At 36.0% G+C, this 21,279-nt stretch overlaps 1 protein-coding gene across 1 annotated transcript; it reads right to left on the reverse strand.

Moving 5' to 3' along the window:
• Positions 1–6,376: 6,376 nt before the first annotated feature.
• Positions 6,377–7,888, reverse strand: LOC128551448 (uncharacterized). Its single transcript, XM_053532306.1, has one exon. The coding sequence runs from the start codon at positions 7,886–7,888 to the stop codon at positions 6,377–6,379; it is 1,512 nt and encodes a 503-aa protein (XP_053388281.1).
• Positions 7,889–21,279: the final 13,391 nt, after the last annotated feature.

Genomic DNA, 21,279 nt, shown 5'->3' on the forward strand with positions numbered 1-21,279 from the left:
CTTACGTCGTCATTAGTTTCGACTGGACAGGGCATTGATCTTTAGAAATCTGCGTTGTAAAGCACATTTGCTGTTCCAATAATTGCTGCAAGTTAAAAATGTTATCGTCAAGAAAACTATAACATAAAGGTATATCTCTGGATCAGTTTGAAGAGTGTCAAAGAAATCCAAACAAAATTGTATCTATAAGATATTAAAAATAAATATATTAGATAGTATATTAAGATGGTTCCGGGCCTTAAACGAAAAATATCAAAAATTAAAGCAAACAAATAAAACTTTATCTGAATAAAGACTGAGCTTATAGAAAACATAGATATTTATTCCGCTATAACTCAAGTGAAAATGGTCATAACACATACGTAAAGAAAGTTTTGAGTTGTGATATATTCACAAATCTATTTTTAAATTGAATGTAAAAAGAGGGTCATGATGACCCTGGATCGCCCACCTGAGTTATATGACGGCAATCACGTGACTTGAAAAGGCGCGGACGCCTTTTTTACTGCTTGTGAAAAAAAGTCATAAATTTTGTGTTTTTGTTGAATGGATATAAAACTTTTGTGGATTAAAGTGACTGTAAATGTTGTAGATAGACATTGTCGATGCCACCGAAAAGTTCAAGTAAAAAAGAACAGAAACTAAATAAACAAAAGAAAAATGCAAAGCGTAAGGCAAATTCGCCATTGTTATCGGACAATGAAACTTGTCAAACCGGTTCAGTAAATGGAGCGACGAAGAATGTAAACAAACGCACAAACATTGATAAACAAAACAGTACGTATTATGACTATAATGTAATTATGTCTCAGGGAATGACATCACCGATTATGAATTTTGGACAGCCTTTTGCTTATGTTCCTCAAACACTTCAAGGGCAGATGCGCCCGCAGGTGCCAAGTGTCCCACCAAGCATCCCACCCCCATGGGCCAATGAACTTATCCAAGATATGAAGTCATTTAAGCAGTCCCTACCCAAAATAGAAAACATTGAAAAAACAGTAAATAGAATAAGTGCAAAAATGTCGGAAATTGAAGTTAAACTGAATACAATAGAGACCCGGGTTGATGCGGTAGAGCAGTGTCATGTTTATTTATAAATTCTGAAGCAGAGTTACAGAAAAATGAGCTGAAAGAAGCTAAAAAAGAAATTCACACTCTTCATAAGGCTTGTAGAAATTTAGAAACAAGTGTAAAGCAGCATGAAGCCAAGCGAGAAAAAATGGACGATAAACTGAATGATCTTGAAGCCCGATCAATACGGGAATACTTGATGTTTTACGGACTAAAGGAGGATAGTGAAGAAGACTGTTCTGAAAAAGTAAAAGTTTTCTGGCAGGATAATCTTGAAATTGATGCATCAAATATGACATTTGATCGTGCCCGCAGAATTGGAAATAATACCGCAAAGAAACCACGGCCTATTGTGGTAAAATTCCATTATTATTCGGAGCGGGAAAAGGTCCGTAAAGCTGGATTCGATAAGCGTGAGCAGCTGAAAGAGCGAAAAGTAGGAGTCGGTACACAACAACCTAAACAGGTGCGAGATGCTAGAAAGGAGCTTTACTCAGTAAAAAAAGCCGAAGCAGAAAAAGGAAATGATACAAAATTTGTCGGGAAAAAACTGTACATTAACGGTCAGTTATATGTTGGAAAGAATGCCACTGCGCAAAATTATTAGGGAAGTCGAGGGAAGCAATTAAAATTTCTCTCCTGGAACGTGAATGGACTGAGCAAAAAATTATGTGATCCTGACTTTTTGGATATAGTGTATAATCATGACATATTTATTGCATCGGAAACATGGTTATCAAAGAAAACTAGTTTAAATGTAGAAATAAAAGGTTTTGATAGTGAACATTTATATGGAAATAAGTCACAGAACGTTAAGAAAGGCCGTTACAGCGGTGGTATTTCAGTATACTTTAAGCATTTTTTGAGAAACAAAATTGTGGAAAAACTCGCATGTGGTGTTGTATGGATACAAATACTTAAGTCACATTTCCATTTGACAGATGATATTTTTATTTGCAGTGTATATATTCCGCTATAAAATTCAAAAGTATTAAATAGGCAGGAAATAGATATTTTTGATATTATTGAGACAGGTATTGAAAAATATCAAAATAAAGGCAAGGTCTTTTTAAATGGCGATTTTAATAGCCGTACTTCGAATCAGGTTGATTATTTACATTTTGACGGGTATATTGATAGCGATCAGCTGTTAAACTTGACCCACATTCCACTGCGCGTAAGTAAAGATCACGTGACAGATTTCAACGGTACAAGGTTACTGAATTTATGTAAATCTACGAACATGATTATCGCTAACGGTAAATTAAAGAGAGATGCGAATATAGGAGATTTTACTTTTCACAGTAGAAACGGTAATAGTGTTGTTGATTATTTCATCTTAAATATTAACGACATTGATATCATTTCTGACTTTGAAATCCTTCCGCTGAATGAATTTTCAGACCATACACCTGTAAAAGTAGTTTTTGATATTTCGTTTACACCGCGTTTACCTACAGATAATGCGCACGAGGAAATGCGTATTGTCTGGGACGAGACTAAAGGTCAAGTATTTATTGATCGTCTAGCCGAGCAACAATACACGCTTCAATTGTTAAGTGAAAATATTGAAAATAATAGTATTGATAACTCCGTAGGGCAATTCACTACTTTAATACAAGACACTGCATTTTCAGTGTTTGGCAGATTAAATAAACAGAATTCAAATAACGTAAGAAAGCATCTTAATTACGAGGAAAAGAAATGGTTTAATGCTAAATGATATGAAGTGAGAAATTTTTTTCGAGCGCACGAAACAATTTTTTGAAAAATAAAAATAATGCACAATTTCGACAGAATTACTTTGACTCAAGGAAAGTGTACAATAAAGTTAAATTCAGCGAAAAGAAAAAAGTATAAAATTGATGAGGGAAAGAAAATCGCAGATATCGCTAAATCTAAACCTAAACAATTCTGGAAACATATAAAGGAACAATATAAAAAGCAGAATATACAGTCCGATAATTTAAATTTAGACGATCTTAGCAGTCACTTTCAGACTTTGTTCGGGGGTCTAAATGCCAATTTACAAAATTTAGATATACACGACCAATATGATGAAGAATTAGACGTAGAAATTCCTCCGTTAGAATTAAAGGACGCTGTCTTTTCCCAAAATAATGGAAAGAGCCCTGGGCTCGATCAGTTAATTGCGGAACTATTTAAGTGTTCTTTTGATCTGATAAGCTCTTTTCTGCTTAAATTGTTTAACAAGATGTTTAGGAATGCATACTTGTTCCCGTTTTTAAAAGTGGAAATGCTGATGACCCGAAAAACTACAGAGGAATAACCCTTATTAATATCTTAGGAAAAATTTATTCTCAAATTTTGCTCAACCGCCTTACGAAATGGTCTGTCAAATACGACAAAATCAATCCGAACCAATTTGGGTTTCAGAAAGGCAAGTCAACGGCGGATTGTATTTTCATCCTACATTCGCTAATTTCAAAAGTATTAAGTGATCGCAAAAAACTTTACTGCATCTTCATTGATTTTGAAAAATGTTATAATAAAATAGATAGATCGCTTCTTTTAAGTAAGCTTCTGCAACAAAGCATCAGTTCTAGATTTGTTAGAACTCTTCGAGCTATGTATGAAACCGGAAAGTTTTGTGTTAGACACAAGACAACGTCTGAGTTTTTCGAATCGGGGATCGGATTGAAACAATGATATCCTAGTTCGACTCTGCTATTTTTATTTTTCGTAAATGATATGAAAGAAAACATAAATTCAAATTTAGATGGGATAATTAGTGTCAATGAAATCCAGTTTTTCCTTATTATGTTTGCGGACGATACTGCACTGTTTGCGACTGATCCAGAATCACCACAACTTATGTTAAATGACTTAGAAATTTGTTGTAATCGATGGTCCTTGAAAATAAATGCAAATAAAACTAAAGTCATGATATTTGAATCGGGAAATAGGGGGACAACGTATGATTTTTACTTAAATAACGTTAAACTCGATATTGTTACATCATTTAAGTATCTTGGGGTATATTTCTTTAAAAATAATAACTGGGATCGTACACAGAAACTCTTGGCACAACACGCATCTTTCTCATTACATAATCTTTTTATCGTATGTAATCAAGTGGAACTAACAGCATTCCAAAAATGTAAACTTTTTGATAGTCAAGTCAGTTCTATTATGAACTATAGTGCCGAGGTTTGGGGTTATCATGAAGGCAAAGATATTGAACTTATTCATACCAAATTCTGTAGAAAAGTTCCCGGGGTAAAATTATCGACTAACCGGGATTGTTTATACGGGGAGCTTGGTAGATACCCGATGTATGTACAAAGGCAAATAATTATAGTAAAATTTTGGCTTAATACCTTAAACTTACCAGAAAATAGTACAGTTTTTAATGTGTACAGCATGTTAAGTACTGATGCGGATAATCAAAATAATTATAATGGTTCAAATTGGGCATATCACATAAAACAATTGCTTGATGAAATAGGAATGTCAAATGTATGGTTAAGCCAGAAGCAAATGAATGTCACTTTTCAGGTTATTAAACAACGTATTCTTGACATCTATATGCAGAGATGGTATGCAAGTATCAACAATTCTTGACGGCTTATATCGTATGCGTGTTTTAAACACGACTTTATTTTTGAAAACTACTTGAATTTTATATCAGACAAGCGTTTCAGAATTGCATTGAGTAGGTTCAGAACTTCTTCGCACAGTCTAAACATCGAAACTGGAAGATATAATAACATAGATAGAATAAACAGTAACAATTGTAACATGAACGTATGAAAAGATGAATATCATTTTTTGTTAGTTTGTCCAAAGTTTAGAAATTTGAGACAGAAATATTTTAAAAGATACTATTGTCATTGACCAAATATGTTTAAATTTGAAAACCTTATGTCAGAACATCATAAAAGTACTGTAAATAATTTAGCAAAATTTATATACTTCGCAAACAATTTAAGAATTTAAAGGATGAATAGTATGATTTATACTTCTCTGACAACTTTCTTTTATATTTTATGGTGTTAATGCATCATTTCAAGTTCACAATTGTATATGTTTGTACATTATTGGCTATATACACCTTTCAGGTGTTTAATGCTGAATAAAATGTTCTTGTTGTTGTTGTTGTTGTTGATATGAGCTACAGGATTTAATTGTCAAACTCAACCTAAAATATTAAGAAATAGGTCAGTAGGTCACATTTATGGTCACTGAAAGTCAGTTTTAAGATCGGCGTGTAAAACTGTACATGTCATTCAACGTTCCAGGCTGTATCTTAAAAATCAAGAAAGTAGGTCAGAAGGTCCAATTCATGGTCGCTGAAAGTCAGTTTTAAGACTGGTGTGCTAAACTGTACATGTCAAACAAATATCAAGGTTATATCTTAAAAAACAAGAAAGTAGGTCAGTAGGTCACAGTCATGGGCACTGAAAGCCAGTTTTAAGATGGGTGTGATAAACTGTTAATGTCATCCAAAGTTCAAGGCTGTAACTTTAAAAAAAAAACAAGAAAGTAGGTCAGTAGGGCAAAGTCACAGTCAAGTGGTCTCTAATCGCTTGGAGTCATCAGGTAATTATAATTAAACAGTCTAGGAAATATGATCTGATAATTTTTGAAGTATTATCTCCTATATAACTCATATAACAAGTGACCCCCAGGGTGGGGCTTTTTTCAACCCGGGGCATAATTTGAACTATCTTGTAAGAGATCCAATAGACAATGCTACATACCAAATATCAAAGGCCTAGGCCTTGAACTTTCAGACAAGAATATCTTTATTATTTTCTTATATTGTAAGTAAGATCCAGCAAAGAAACAATAAAATGCGTTGTGTCAGTTCGTATTTGTATTCTGAATCTCTTGATAGCATACATAACAATAACAACATATCATAACGTCGGAAGTGACGTTGACGTCATAAACGCGGTAAGACGTAACGTGCATACTAGCGTAATTAACACTACAATACTTTGAACGTATCTAGCTCGCGGACATACTGGGGGGCGCGAAATGTTAGATAATGCGTAAATTGTAAGTCTTTGCTAGGAAAATAATTATTAAATGCTTAAGTTAACAAATGTAAAGTCTCCGATATTACATGCAAACTGAAAAATGCGAAAGTCCATAATTTCAGATATTAGCTTCTTGTAAATACCAGTTAAAGTCACTGTGATGTATACGCGTTATTTCACAAGAATGTATTAAAACTAACAGAATAATCCATCGTATTAAAGTAGTCTAAATCAACTATATTGAAACATTCTCACATCGTATCAGTGTCATTTTTCACGAATGATGTATATCACATCTACAGTTCTGTAACTTCCAAAGGGTAGAGTTTTACTATTGGTCTATTAGTAGTACCATTGTCTGTTCTAATTTTCGCTGACCGAACCAGTCCATCTCTACCGGGCACGAGTTCTTCTATGACTGCCAACTTCCATTGTGCACGTGGAATTTCATCATGAACTTGTACAACGTCGCCTACCGCTATGGATTGTTTGTTCCGCCCTGATGTACGATGTTGCTCTCGGATAGCAGTAAGATATTCGTGTCTCCATCGTTTCCGGAAGTTGTTTATCAGTTTTATCTGGATCTTGGCTTGTTTATTAATGTTACGGTGTCCAACAAGGATTGAACTTGGGACTGTTTCATCTTTAGGGTCGTGATATGGTAATGTTATAATGCGTCTGCCATATAGAAGATGTGCTGGTGTGAGTGGTTCTGGATTCATACCGGAAGAGACGTACGTTAGTGGCCGGTCATTCAAAACAGCTTCTATTTCGGTAACTACCGTCTGTAGCATGTCGAAGTTAACGTAAGAACGACCAAGAGTCTTCTTCAGTGCTGTCTTGGTGAGCCCGATTAATCTCTCCACCCAGCCGCCAAACCATGGAGCGCGCTTGGGTATGAACTTCCACGTGGTACCTTGACTGGTAAGGGCATCTTGTACTTTCCGCGACTCGAACAGACGTCTTATATGGTTAGAAGCAGCCATGAATGTTGAAGCGTTGTCGGAGATCATGACGTGTGGTAGAGATTTCCGGCTGGTGAATCTCCTAAATGCTTGAAGAAAGGATTCTTCGGATAAATCTCGGACGACTTCTAAGTGAACCGCTCGTGTGGATGCACATGTAAATAAACAAATATATGCCTTTTCTTCAGTTTCATTCTTACTTCTGACGTACAGTGCGCCTGTGAAGTCGACACCTGTTACTGTGAACGGTACTGTATCTTCTACTCTACATCTGGGTAAGGGAGGTGGATCAGGGGATGCATATGACTTCCCAGTTACCTTTCTGCACGTGACACATTTTCGAATGATCGTCTTTACACATTGACGAATGGCTGGGATCCAGAACTTCTGGCGAATGTAAGTGATAGTAGAATCAACGCCCGCATGTAACACTCTCTGGTGGCAGTCAAGAACAATCAAATGGGTCAAGGGATGCCTTGATGGTAACAGGTAAGGAAATTTCGAACTCTCGGCCAGCGGCGCGTTATGAATTCTACCTCCACAGCGGACTCCACCATCATTGTCGATGAATAATCTTAGTTGCTTGACAAGTTCTGAGCGTGATTTACTCGATCTCATGTTGATGATTTCTTCCTGGTAAGTAATGGTTTGACAGTTTAAAAGCCATGTTCTCTCTGCATGTGTAAGTTCACTGTAGGACAAGGGTTCAAGTCGTCTGCTAGAATGTCTACAGTTATGTATAAATCTCATGACGTATGCTGTTACACGTAATAGCGTCTGGTATGTGCTGAATCTGTTGATATCAATAACTTGATGAATGCCGGAGGTAAACGCTGGTTCCATAGGTATAGTCGTGGATTAGCACCGGAAGTGTCGTGCAAAGTTGCGAGTACTGAAGCTTCATTCGTACTCCATGTAGGCCAATTTGAAGGGTCGTTTGATCCACGGTGGTCCATTCAGCCAACTTTCGTTCTCTGCATATTGCTTAGCTGTAATTCCACGGGTAAGTAGATCAGCGGGGTTTGAGTTGGTAGGGCAGTATTTCCATTTGCTGTTCTTTGTAAGTTCTTTCACTTCATTAACTCTGTTTTGGACAAATCGTGGCAAGGGTTTAGCTGTTTCCAACCAGTATAAAACTATTTCACTATCTGACCAGAAGTAAACATCTGTGTGCTGAAGTGTCTTCTGTATGTGATTCGCTAATCGAGCACCAACTGTAGCTGCCATTAGTTCTAGTCGTGGTAACGTAAGTTTCTTAAGTGGTGCTACACGATTCTTCGACATGATAAGTGATGATTGTTGTCCCTTGCAGAGGTATGCTGCAGCACCATATGAAGACAGGCTTGCGTCTACGAAAACATGTAGGGTGAGGGGTAAAGTGTCTGCTCCTTTCTGGGATTTCTCGTCTGCGGCAGGGATTTCAAAGTAACATCGTCTGTATTTAGTTGTGGATATGGTATTCAAGTCATTCACAAGGTTTTCCCATCTATGTTGTATGTCAGCTGGTAACTGAGTATCCCAGTCGAATTTCTCTTGCCAAATGTATTGTAACATAATTTTAGCACGTACTGTAACCGGACTAAGCAGACCTAGCGGATCATACAATCTTGACGTTTGTCGTAAAATTTCACGTTTTGTTGTAATGGCTCTGATTGGTATATGTGTTGTTTGAAACATCAGCATATCTGTTTCTGCATTCCATCGCATACCAAGTATCTTTGAGATAGTGTCTGTGTCTAAAACATCGTTTGTTGCGGCTAAGTTTCGTAGACGTTGGCTGTTAGAATTCCATGAGCGTAGATTGAAGTTAGCAGACGACAGCAGAACGCGCGCATCCTGGAAGTAAGCAAGCGTCTGGTTCTCATCTTCAAAACTTGACAGGATGTTGTCTACATACAAGTCTCGTTTCAAAATGTTACTGACCCATACATCACTGTGGCTTTCTAGATGTTTCAAGAGTGTCGAATTTAGAATAAATGGGGAACATGTTGCGCCGAAAAGAACTGCCTTGAACCTGTATGTGATCAAAGTACTGTCGGGATCATTGGGATCGCTCAGCCATAAAAACCTCGTGACATCTCTGTCTTCTTCTGCTAATTGTATCTGGAGAAAGGCTTTTTCTATGTCGGAAGATACGGCGTATTTGTGTAACCGGAAACGCATCAAGATGTGGGTAATGTCATTGAGTTCAGGAGGGGTCGATTTTAGACAATCATTAAGACTGGGCTGGCCATGTGACTGACGACAACTACAGTCATATACTATGCGTATCGGTGTAGTAACAGAATCTTTCTTAACTCCGTGGTGCGGGATGTAGTGTATCTGGTGTTGTGGTACGATAGTTTCATCAACCTTCTCAATAAAACCTCTCGTCTCCTGATCTTTGATAATGTCTCCATATTTCTGTAAGATTTGTGGGTCTTGACCTAGACGCTTGATGACGTTTTCAGTACGTTTCCTCGTTATGTCATAATTTGTAGGTAAAGTCTCATGATCATCCTTCCAAGGAAGTTTTGCTGAATAACGTCCATTGCTATAGCTTATAGAATCCCGCAGGTAATCCTCTTGATAAGTAGATGTTGACTTATTTTCTTCATTTTCTGAGATTCCTAGAGACTCAAGCCTCCAAAATCTCTCAAGATCACAGGGGTCTGTTGGTGACGTAAGAACGTTAAGCATGTGATGCGTGGGTCTTCCTTGTGCGGAAACCGGAAGTTGCTTGTATGTGGATACTGGAAGCGGACCTGACAGAAGATATCCAATTCTTGACTGTACCGCAGTTGGACCGTTCCCTCGGAACACTCTATCTTGAACAATTTTCCAGTATGAATCTGCACCAATCAGCAATGATATCTCAAATTCTTTGTCATTTGTAACTGGATGAGCAAGTTTCAAACCGCGTAAATATGGTAAAGATGAAATGTTCTGATTCACATTGCGTAACGGAACGGCTATTTTTGGAACAATCAACACTTCTATGTCTATTTTTTCTTTATCGTCTGTAATAAGAGAAATAGTTCCCTTGGTCATGTTTCGAACTCGCTGGCTGGTATCACCGAAAGACGCTAAATGTACTACCTCACTTCCGGTCTGGGGAAGATGTAACTTTTCTGCCAACACTTCAGTAATAAAGGAACGCTGAGCTCCCTCATCAAAAAGAATGTTTGTCTCTATAGAAACACTGGAAGTACATACCTGGGCAACAGCTGTCTTGAGTAGTATATCCGGTCTGGAATCAATTGTTGAGTGTAGAGTTGCTGTATCGGGTTGGGATACGACGTCGGAGGTAGCTGGTACTGTGAAACTTGCAGCGTCGGGATTTAACGAAGATTGCTTGAAATGTTTATCACATATACTAGAATGATGTTTGCGCTGACAGTGACGACATCTATTTGTGGAACGGCACGACGATACTTGATGTTTCCGTAAACAGTTAAAACACAGATGTTCCTTTTTCACTATAGCAATGCGTGACTCGTATGATGTGACCTTTGTGCATTCGTTTGGAGAATGTTCATCTTTACAGAAGGGGCACACTTTTTTGTCATTTTTCTTGTAATGATCGTTTCTATGCCTGTGGCTGGGTTGTTTCGGCTTTGGTCTGGTTCCAGCAAAGACGCTGTAGGGTTGTGTGCTTCCGACACTTCCATTGTTTCACCTGCTTCCAGAAAAGAAATTTCTTTGGATAAAGATAATCTCAAGTCTTGTAAATTCCAACTCTGACTACCATATTCACGTGCCATGTTTCGTTTGATATCACCAGGTCATTTTTCCAACACTATTGGTACAAGTAAACTACCGTATGATTCTTGCGATTGTCCGAGGGATTCCAAACCTCTAATAAAAGTTTCCATTTTATCATAAAAACATTGTAAACTCACCACACTGTTGTCAGGTTTTGCAAGTTCTAACAAAGACTGCATGTACGTATGAATAATCTTCTGAGACTTACCGAAACGCTCTCTGAGTAGACTCACTGCCTTGGAATAGTTAGTATTCGTCAAAGGAAATCCGTCTATACACCGTGAAGCTGTACCTTGAAGCAAAGATTTCAGATAGTTGAACTTCTGAACGTCCGATAACGAAGCATTTAGATGAACCGATGACTCAAAAGAGTCCCAGAAAGTTTGCCAGGTTGTTAGATCTCCATCAAAGGTAGGTAAAGTCAGTTTCGGAAGCTTGTGTTGAAAAAAAGTACTCGAACCTGCACGACGTGGTAACGCTGGGTTTTCTTCATTATCCACTGAACTATTGTTTGTAAAATCTTGACTATGCTTGCGAAAAGTGTCACGTAATTTCTGAATTCTGAGATCTAAGTCGTATGAATACTCTTCACTTTCTACAATTTCAGTTTCAATTTCTGCGACATCACACTGGTTTACTATCTTTTCATTCAGTCCTTTGATTATCTCAGTTTTCTCTGTCAAATAGTCTATCAGCGACATAAATTCAAGTGGCGACATATCATCAGTTATACTGTCTAATTTCCTCTGTACAACTCTGCGCTGACCTTCTCGTGTTGAAATTAGTTTCTGAAGATTCATGGTTATTCAAAATAGCTGGTCACGGCACCAAAAATGTAAGTAAAATCCAGCATAGAAACAATAAAATGCGTTGTGTCAGTTCGTATTTGTATTCTGAATCTCTTGATAGCATACATAACAATAACAACATATCATAACGTCGGAAGTGACGTTGACGTCATAAACGCGGTAAGACGTAACGTGCATACTAGCGTAATTAACACTACAATACTTTGAACGTATCTAGCTCGCGGACATATATAAGTCTATGTTTGTCAGAATAATTTGTATATTTAATATATTGATAACGTAACACATCAGCACAGATAGTGCTTGACTCCCTTTTTATGTTGTCATTGCTATAATTATTGTTGAATTGCTGTAAATAATAGAATTTGGGTCATTTGTGGCTGATTTGGATTCATTATGTGGATAGCTGTATCCCAGCATCACACATTATGTCATATACAAAAGTTAAAGGGAACCAGATATTTCATAGAGCAAGTATTCGTTGTAAAACACTATGTTTAAATTTGGACCAATCAGAAACAAGTTCTAAACATAGCAAGTCTACTGAGGTATAAATAGATAAATGGATGACAGAGAGGGCGTTCTGTATCCAGCAATAGAAGAAGACCCATCGAGGATTCAACTAATAATTTATCCCAGTACCTTGATGAGGAAGTTACTGCAACTACACTGTCAGGGCGGATAAATTATTAAAAAGAAAACGTTTGAAGTTCATAAACTAAAGAAGAGTTGCAGAATTTCAACAAGGTTTCGAGCTATAGGGCCAGCGCATAGGAGTTTTACCTTAAAGGCAGTTGAATGCTATAGACGATAGCAAATATAGGCTGGGCATCGGGAAGCTGAGGCATAGACATAGGTTTTGGTGATCTACTGAGATAGTAGGAGAGTTTCAGCTTATAGACGAAGTTCAGCATTATTGGCAAAGTCAACCAAGGCATCAGGGTTATACCTATATGGTAGTAAAATGCTATAATTGATAGCATATAGGCGCTGAGCATCCAGGAGTCAGGGCAATCTTAGTGAGTTGCAGCTTTAATTAAAAGAACATAGGCTGAGCATCTATGCGATAGGACTCGTACGTTGTTGTTCAAAGACAATAAAGAGTTTGAGATTTCAACCATCGCATTCCCCTTCAACGTCTCTCATATATATTTGGAGTAACACGTCACCTATATGCGTGTATTTTATTTTTATCAGACGTTGCTACTAAAGTTTTCCATGTAATGTCAAGTACGCCTAAGACTTCTCTTTAATATTATGTGAAATAAAAAGCTCTGTTTCAGGATTTTTGCTTATTAAGTAATTCGATTATCCATAGGTATATTTAGACTAAATTTGATGCGAAACACTGTCAATAAGTATTAGAATAATGAAGTTTTGTATGGCTAATAATTTCAACTTAATACATTGAATTGAATTTGGAAGCATGAAGTTATCAACTGATTTTGAGGAGCATTGAGATTTTGTTCAAACTTTAACTTCTACGGCATAATTGTGTCCTTAGGCGGTATCGATTATACAAGATGAGCCTTTTTGCCGTATGAAGTGAAGTTTTGAACGTCCGAGGATGTGATATCACGAAAGTCAAAACTTTAATCTTTTTTTCATCTACTCTCTCCACATACTCGGCACCAAAGACTGAAATCTGGATGGAGGCACATGGCAGGACAGCCATTTTACTTGAAAAATAAATTATTACGCGCATTTCATTTTCACTTCCAGATAAAAACAATCCGTTTCTGTCTGACACTTTATACGTTTTAATTATAAACATAAAATGGTACTAGTAAGATGGACAATTTTTTCTATTAGTATCAGACAATTTCTGATCTATGATATCATGGTGCGAGAAGTTTCCTGTTAGCCGTTTGGAATAACTCCATTCTTTACATGCACGGTCCCAGAGCCTGACAGAGGGGCGTTGTGGGTCAGTCCCCACATTGATTCGTACATTTTACAAAGAAAATTGGTATTGAGACTCGGTTACACCCGCCACCCCTGAAATGATTGACCCCATCTTTAAAGTTGGTGTCCCCATAACCGAAATTCCTGGATCTGCACTTGCTTTACTTATAAAATATTATATTCAAAGAAATACATGTAAATGCCCACATATTATTTTTTGCGTCAATTTCCGTCTCCACCTAACATGTCTTGACTGTTTCACTAGACACACGGCAACTAGGCACGATTATATTGTGCTGTCTGGGAGTTTGGCATTATATAGAGTCCTGCAGAGTGTCATGATGCCAACAACGTATAATATCACGAGAGTATCTTACATTTGTTTTAATTCTCTTGTTAAATGTATTCATAACTAGTGTATATTGGCTCATATTACCAACATATCTTTTAAAAGGTTAAATTTTTATCAGGTACATTGTTTGTAAAGAGAGTCTTTTAAGAAATTCGATGTACAAAGTACCAATTCAAAGTGAAAAACCTTTAAGAAAAACTATGAAATACTAGTCAACAGCATGACGGATGAATCTGTCCTTCATATTTTATGGTCATTCCTTTTATGTTTGCTTTATCGCATATACTGTATTTAACTTAATTTCAAAGTATTTCGACAAATGCATTTGTTATAGTTGGTGTTTATTTTGTTTGAAAAAAAATTTAACTGCATCACCTTTTAAGAACACCATCAACAATAAAATACGTTGATATGATTATCATTTTTATTTCCTCTAATGTATGATTTACAATCATACATTGTATACTGACATTATTTTATATAAATTCTAAATGTTTGGAGCAACACCAAGTTTTTACATTGAACATTTAACATTGTTCATAGTATCTCGCTTTTTCATCGTAATCGCACTAATATCCATGCGATAATTATATTAATTGAAATGTTTTTATTTAATTTTCGTTTTTAAAACCTCTTGTAAAAGTCCTGCCCTGTTGGACAATTGATATAAAAATGCACGAAAAAAACGATCATAATTACAGATAAATTGAAAGGGTGGATTAAATCAAGTAAGGTTCATTCTAAAGCTTGAAATCTCAAAGAATTTTAATCGAACTTCAATTTCATACGTTAACTTCGCAAGAAACGTTGAAGGGGAAGGCGAAGGTTGAAATCTCAAACTCTCTATTGTCTGAAGGGAACTTTGACACAAAGACCAGTTAAGTATATTACCTCCACCCTATAGGAGTTGATTTTGAGTTGAAGATTGATAGTTGAAACATTGAATGATTTTTGCCTGATCCCTGAAGTTTTATAGCTCATAATTGAAATCATTTTCAAATCATTGTTACACGAATCATTTACGCAAGGTAGCCAAAGGAAAATTTTATATACGAGATATTTGGTCACACCAGCTGTACGTTTTAACAAAGGACATTCTATTTCGTTTGTCAGCTATTCTCAGACATAGTCACCTTAGCGATTGGACCCCTTTCATTGTTCAAGATACTGAAGGCGTAGGTACTTCCCTGGGTCATATAACTCGTATCCTGACAATTTGGGGGCTCGTCAGGGATCTATATCAAAGGACGTACAGAGACTAGTGGTTTTAACGTTCTGCTGGTATACCAGAAAGCAATGTGACTGAAGATAGTCTGAGTCACATATAGTTGAGCTTTAGAGATAGTTTCAACTTAAGGTTTCAAAATGGACTACAATAAATGGGTAGCGATGGGTGAACGAATGGGCTTTTCGGGTACGGAGTTGAGCGATTATGTAGATAGAAAAGAGAAGTAATATACTGAACGTGAGGAACGCATGCTGAGACGAGATGAAGACAGGCGGAAATCTGAGGGTCAGGAAACTGAAACGACTATTTGTGCTTGAACAGGCCGAAAAGTTACGGAATTATGAGGAAGAACAGGCTGAGAAGAAAAGGTTATTTTAGTTGGAACGTTTAGAAAAGGAACGAGTTTTGAAGGAACAGGAGATGCTTAAAATAAAGGCTGATGCTGCAGCTTTTGGAGATGATAAAAGTGATGAGCACTTGAACTGTAAAACATTGCGGCCAAGGCTACCAAAGTTCGAGGAAAGTTAAGATGATATGAATGCATATCTCGAACGATTTGAAATTTTTGCAAAAAGCCAGGGATGGAAGGAAGAAACATGGGCTGTGAGCCTCAACTCATTACTCACAGGATGAATAGAGGTAATTTGTCATGCAGTAAAGAGCCACAGCCTTCGACCGAGGTTCAGCCAGTGTCTTAGCTTACACAAAGAGAAAAGCCAGCTTTAAAAAGCCCATATGTTTTATATGTAATAAGGAAGGTCATATAGCACGAGAATGCAGAGACCTATCCAAGAGGAAAGTAAGCGGTGCAGCTTTAGCTAGTAGGGGATCCTTTGTAGAAAGACAGATATATAGGCATGGAATGCAAAATTCTACACCCACAGACTGGAGAAAGGAAGGCCAAGCGCAGAAAGACAGACAGTCGGATGACAGAAGAGTTTCAGCTTCATGCATAGCTATACCATTAGATGACAAAAAGGTAAAAGACAACATAGAAGATGGACGACTTAGGTTAGGAGATGGACAATCCATTTCGGTCATAGCAATCACATGTACCATTGATTCAACAACAGGTGTAAGGAACTTGGTATTGAAGAAAGGATATAAAGATGTCCAAGTTGTGAGAGATACATGGTGTGAGCTGGAGCTGTCAGGAAAGATCTCATATTAGAGAATCAAATGTTAGACAAGAAATATCTTATGGTTGCGATTGATGGACGTTCAAAGACAGTACCTGCAGTAAAGATACAGGTAGATACACCATATTTTATTGGTGAAGGTAAGGCAATGGTTTTGCCGACCATGACATGCAAAGCCAAGAAAGGACTGATAACCAGTGCTTATTGAGTAATATTTCAACCGATACTCCTGAAGATTCAACATTTCATTGCGCATAGACCGGTCATGATTTGAACAATATTGGTAGAGGTCCGCTAGACAATGATACATGCCATATATCTAAGCTATGTACATTGTGGATCAAGACAGGAATATTTTTAAATGTTTTCCAAATACACCTCTATGTAAAATTAAATTTGTCACAGAGTGGGGCCAATTTCAGCCCTAACCTTACCCTAAACCCTAAACAGTTAACATAAACCTAACCCTAAATCGGAATAAATATTTCGAATGTGAATATAAAGTTCATAATTATTCTAGAATTCGTTGCTGCTTGTTTTTTGTTGTTGTTTAAAATAGGAGTCCTCTATTGCTCACACACTGACACATTACCAAAAATGATAAATATGGAACTATATTTTATACGTCCAAAATATATGTGTGCGCCGTCACAAAGAAATAGAAGGAAAACTCAAACGACGCGAGATTGAAACTTTGTCGTTGATTTAGATCTATAGCCAGTTGCTCAAGCACTGGCTAAAAATCGGGAGACAATAACAATTACTAAAACTAATTTTTACTTGACATATAATTTACTGAATAAAACTTGGAAACTTGAATTATATGCAATAATTTGAGAATCAATTCTAGATACTGCAAAAAGAAAAGAACAATACTCAATTAACTCACTAACTATTTATGAAATTGGTAATATTAAATTAAATACATACATTTCATCAAAAGTTAAAGGGAGATAATAGAATTTAAAAAAAACTGTACGTCGGGAAAAAATAAACTAGAATACGAAAAATCATTTAGTACACTAGAATTACAACAAATGAATAAAATTAAAGTTACTTTCAACGTTTACAATCTGTATTCTCAAGGTAAGTGAGTATGCATATATAAACTGAAATTCCAAGGAGCTTATTGTAAATTATATATTTCAGTTTTCATGTCCGCCGGGCGTCCAAACCTCATCTGCTGCCAATTGCTGTACTTAAGGTCAAGAAGGCGTAATAGAGAGCCATCTAGCGTAATGGAGCGCCATCTGGCGGAACGTCAAACATTACGCTTGCGTTCTAATCGTTGACGGTAAACAGGATGTATGCTAAAGATTTCATTTTACATCCAGTCTGTTGTCATATTCAAACAATTAAATATCCACATGTAGTTCATAAAGGGAGGGGATATTACTACTGCCTACTTTAGATATATTTTCTTATATTATTCTTTTCCATCAATTTGAAAGCCAGAATAAACGCTTTGAAGCTAAAATAAAATATTTGTTTAGAGTAAAAATATGGCTAAGATTTTATCAGCATCTGACCGTATTCCTATTTAACTCTCAGATTACAACTTCCACCTTTTTTTTTTTTTCTTTTTTATTTAAATAACGTGAATATTACAGCTGGATGTAGCTTCTAAATCGCTGTCATTTTCTATTTAAGCTTGAAACAAAACCGGCTAATATGAATGAACTGGAGTATAAAAAGCTGAAGATCGGTGCCGTTTCCAAACTTTTACGCAAACATTTTAATCCGTATCTCCCGAAACAAGATCGCTCGGCATCTGTTGTAAAACAACACTACAAAATGGCAAAAAATTAGTATGAATAAACGGGAGGGTAGGATAACAATTAACATTCGAGTTTATCAATTAACTGCTGACGTCACTTATTTTAATCATATTTGATTGTTCATACATAAAATAATACAAGCATTATTTTTTTAACAGAAAACAGAGAGAAAAACTATATTTTAACATCGGCATATACATTCATTCCAACAATCACAAATTAACCTTCATCTTTTTAAATGAACAATTTAAACCATGGTTAACAAAAATGTGCAAGTCAGACTTTAAAACAATTCCAATTTAGAAACTTCAAATAACAAATAGTCTGTTGTCTAATTCGCCCAGTCAGATATTACCCACACCCCTCATGTCGGACCGAATGACAAACTGGTTGGAGCGTTGGTCCGTCAATCAAAAGATCATGTCCGTGACTACATGTAATATTTTTCAATGGGACAATTGTATGTTACTGTGAAAAAAAAAAACAGTTTAGTGCTTGTAAACAATTAAATGTTGGCAAAAACGGGCCTATAACACCAAAACAAACAATAATTATTCCCGGCTAATTTTGACTTTTAAGTTGGTCGAAATATGCACAGTTAAAACGACATGAAGTTAACGTCATACGATAAAAGTGTACGGACACGAAATAAATAAATTGTTGCACTTATGCATTTTTAACCATTATTGAGCTGGGTTTACGCCTTTTCTCAACAACCTTCCAGTTATGTCACGGCGGTCTACTTACACTACCTGTCTTTAAAGTTTCTAGCTCTCTATTAGAAATGGACAACTTTCACGCTTCATGGAGCGCTGTAGCTAGTGGGGCTCGAACTAACATCACCGGATTCCGGGGGAAATTGTATTTATGAAACAGGTAAAGCAGGCTTACACCAAAAACGAAAACAAATTTAATAATGCATCAAGTCGGTAAATAAAGGCTGCAAATAATTCCTACAAACAGACAATGTGAACTTGGTTGAAAAACGCTGGAAAAAGACGTAACGATTAGCTGTGCTTAAACTTCTTAATTTTCATAGCACCTTAGTGTGAAAATGAACCTGGTACTCAAGGAATTCTATAATCTTATTTTATATAAAAAAAAGCATTTCAGAATATATATTAATTAGTAAATGGCCACCGTGTTTTATACAGTGAAACTACAAACTGGAATTATTTCGGCCATTTTTGTTGCGAATGTCAATGTGTTTAATAACCCAACGCGTCGAAAAAGACGAAAATTGACGGATCGGACTAAGGTATACCAGCACTAAATGAAGGGCCCTACCGAACAGTTTGCTATATCATACAAGTAGCCTACTTTCTCCATGTCCATAGTACTTTTTGTCATTTAAGATTAAAAGGTTATTTAAATATATTTAATCAAAGTTTATAAGAAATGAAGATAAGAGAACTAAATTTATTAATTATTCTCAGTCCTTTATGGTAGTTTAAGTCCGTGAGGTTAATTAGTGTAATGGAGGCGTAAACATTTTCCGCGGCGCAAATGAAAGCTGGCTCTGTTTCTTGGGTTATAAATTATTAATTATTTCTATATTTACTAAAATTTCAAAATTTTCGAAACTATCGTTTGCTGAAGGAACTATCGGCGATTATTATTGGATCGTGATTTTTGTATCTATGCATACTATCGGAACACTCAGGATCGCAATGCATCGATATTTCAATGTATCGTTACACACCTAGAGCCCTTTAGTATCTTGAAAAATGAAATGGGTCCAATCTCTAAGGTGACTATGTCCTAGACTAGCTGACATACGATGTAGAATGCCCTTTGTTAAAACGTAGAGCTGGTGAGACCATATATATCTCATATATGAAATTTTTCTCTGGCTACCTCGCCTAAATGTTTCGTGTACCAATAATTCGTAAATGATTTCAATTAGGAGCTAAATAAATTCAGGGATCAGGCAAATCAATATATGTTTCAAATTAACAATCTTCAATTAATGATACTTTACTGGTCTTTTTTGTTGAAGTTCCCGTCAGACAATGTATTTAAATCAACACTTTTTAAGCGCAGTGTTTTTGCATCAAAATTTCACAAAGAACTGTTTGTATTGTATGTAGGGAAAAATGTTAATCGCAAATATGTTTACAACAGCATTTTAAGCGTATTCTAATTTTGTAAGGCATTTTCCTATTTCTTTCCGATTTTAGGGTCACAATTGTATACCTGAATGCATGTTAAACACTGTCAAAATAATTTGTACATTTAATATATTACTAATATAACAAATAAGCACTGATAGTGCTTGCTATTATTTTAGTTGAAGTGCTGTAGGATTTGGGTCATTTATGGACGATTTGGGTTAATTACAGTGATAGCTGGATCCCAGCATCACATATTATGTTAGTGAGGGGAGGTTGCTTGGGGGTAGGGGGAAGGGACAAATTGGATATGACAGTGAAATACGTCTTTATTCGTGAAAAAGAGACCGGTAAAATTAGACTAAACATATTCGTAAACAACGTGAATCTGATTGTTCAAAACATTTTTGAAAAACTTCCCAACAAAGTGTATAACCTAAAGAAGCATGCAAATGAATTATGTTTCAACAATTTAGAATCAAACATGTGTGATCTCAATTCAAATAGCCCTAGAAAATATTGGAAAATGGTAAAACTGTTGATAAAAATAATAGTAATAATAATAATAATAATAATGATATACCGCCTTTAAAATGTGAAAATGATAACGCTCAACATGCTTTTTCGGATTTAGAAATAGAAAATAGTTTTAATGATTCTTTTGTTTCAATGTTAAATAAATGTATTAATGATTCAGAATTAACCCTTCTTCCTTTTGGTAGGAAAATCAATAATTTAATAGGAAATATTATTATATCGGATATTCTACAGTCTCTAAACACAAATTTCAACGAGTCACAGAAGTTTAAAGGAAACAGCAAAAAAGAAAGTGTGTAAACATTTATGTCTTTTATTCAGTAGATTTCAAAATGAAATTATATATCCAGACATATGGAAGTCTTCCAATGTAATGCCACTTTTTAAAAGGGATGATAGAAACATACCCTCGAATTCCAGATCTATTTCTTTGATTAGCTGCGTAGGTAAAGTGATGGAATGTGTTGTATTAAACATATACACAATTACTTAAACTTTAATAACTTAATATATAATAATCAATCAGGATTCTTAGCGGTCAGAACAACGGTATACCTACTTATAGATATGTACAAGCAAGTAACAAACGGACTAGATAATGAAATCCCGACATGAACAATCTTCTGTGATA

Source organism: Mercenaria mercenaria, unplaced genomic scaffold (assembly GCF_021730395.1).
Source record: "Mercenaria mercenaria strain notata unplaced genomic scaffold, MADL_Memer_1 contig_1095, whole genome shotgun sequence".
NCBI classification, from domain to species: domain Eukaryota; kingdom Metazoa; phylum Mollusca; class Bivalvia; order Venerida; family Veneridae; genus Mercenaria; species Mercenaria mercenaria.

Bases quoted from the DNA above. Each gene is read 5' to 3' on its own strand.
- LOC128551448 (XM_053532306.1), bottom strand. From the start codon at position 7,888: ATGGAACCAGCGTTTACCTCCGGCATTCATCAAGTTATTGATATCAAC.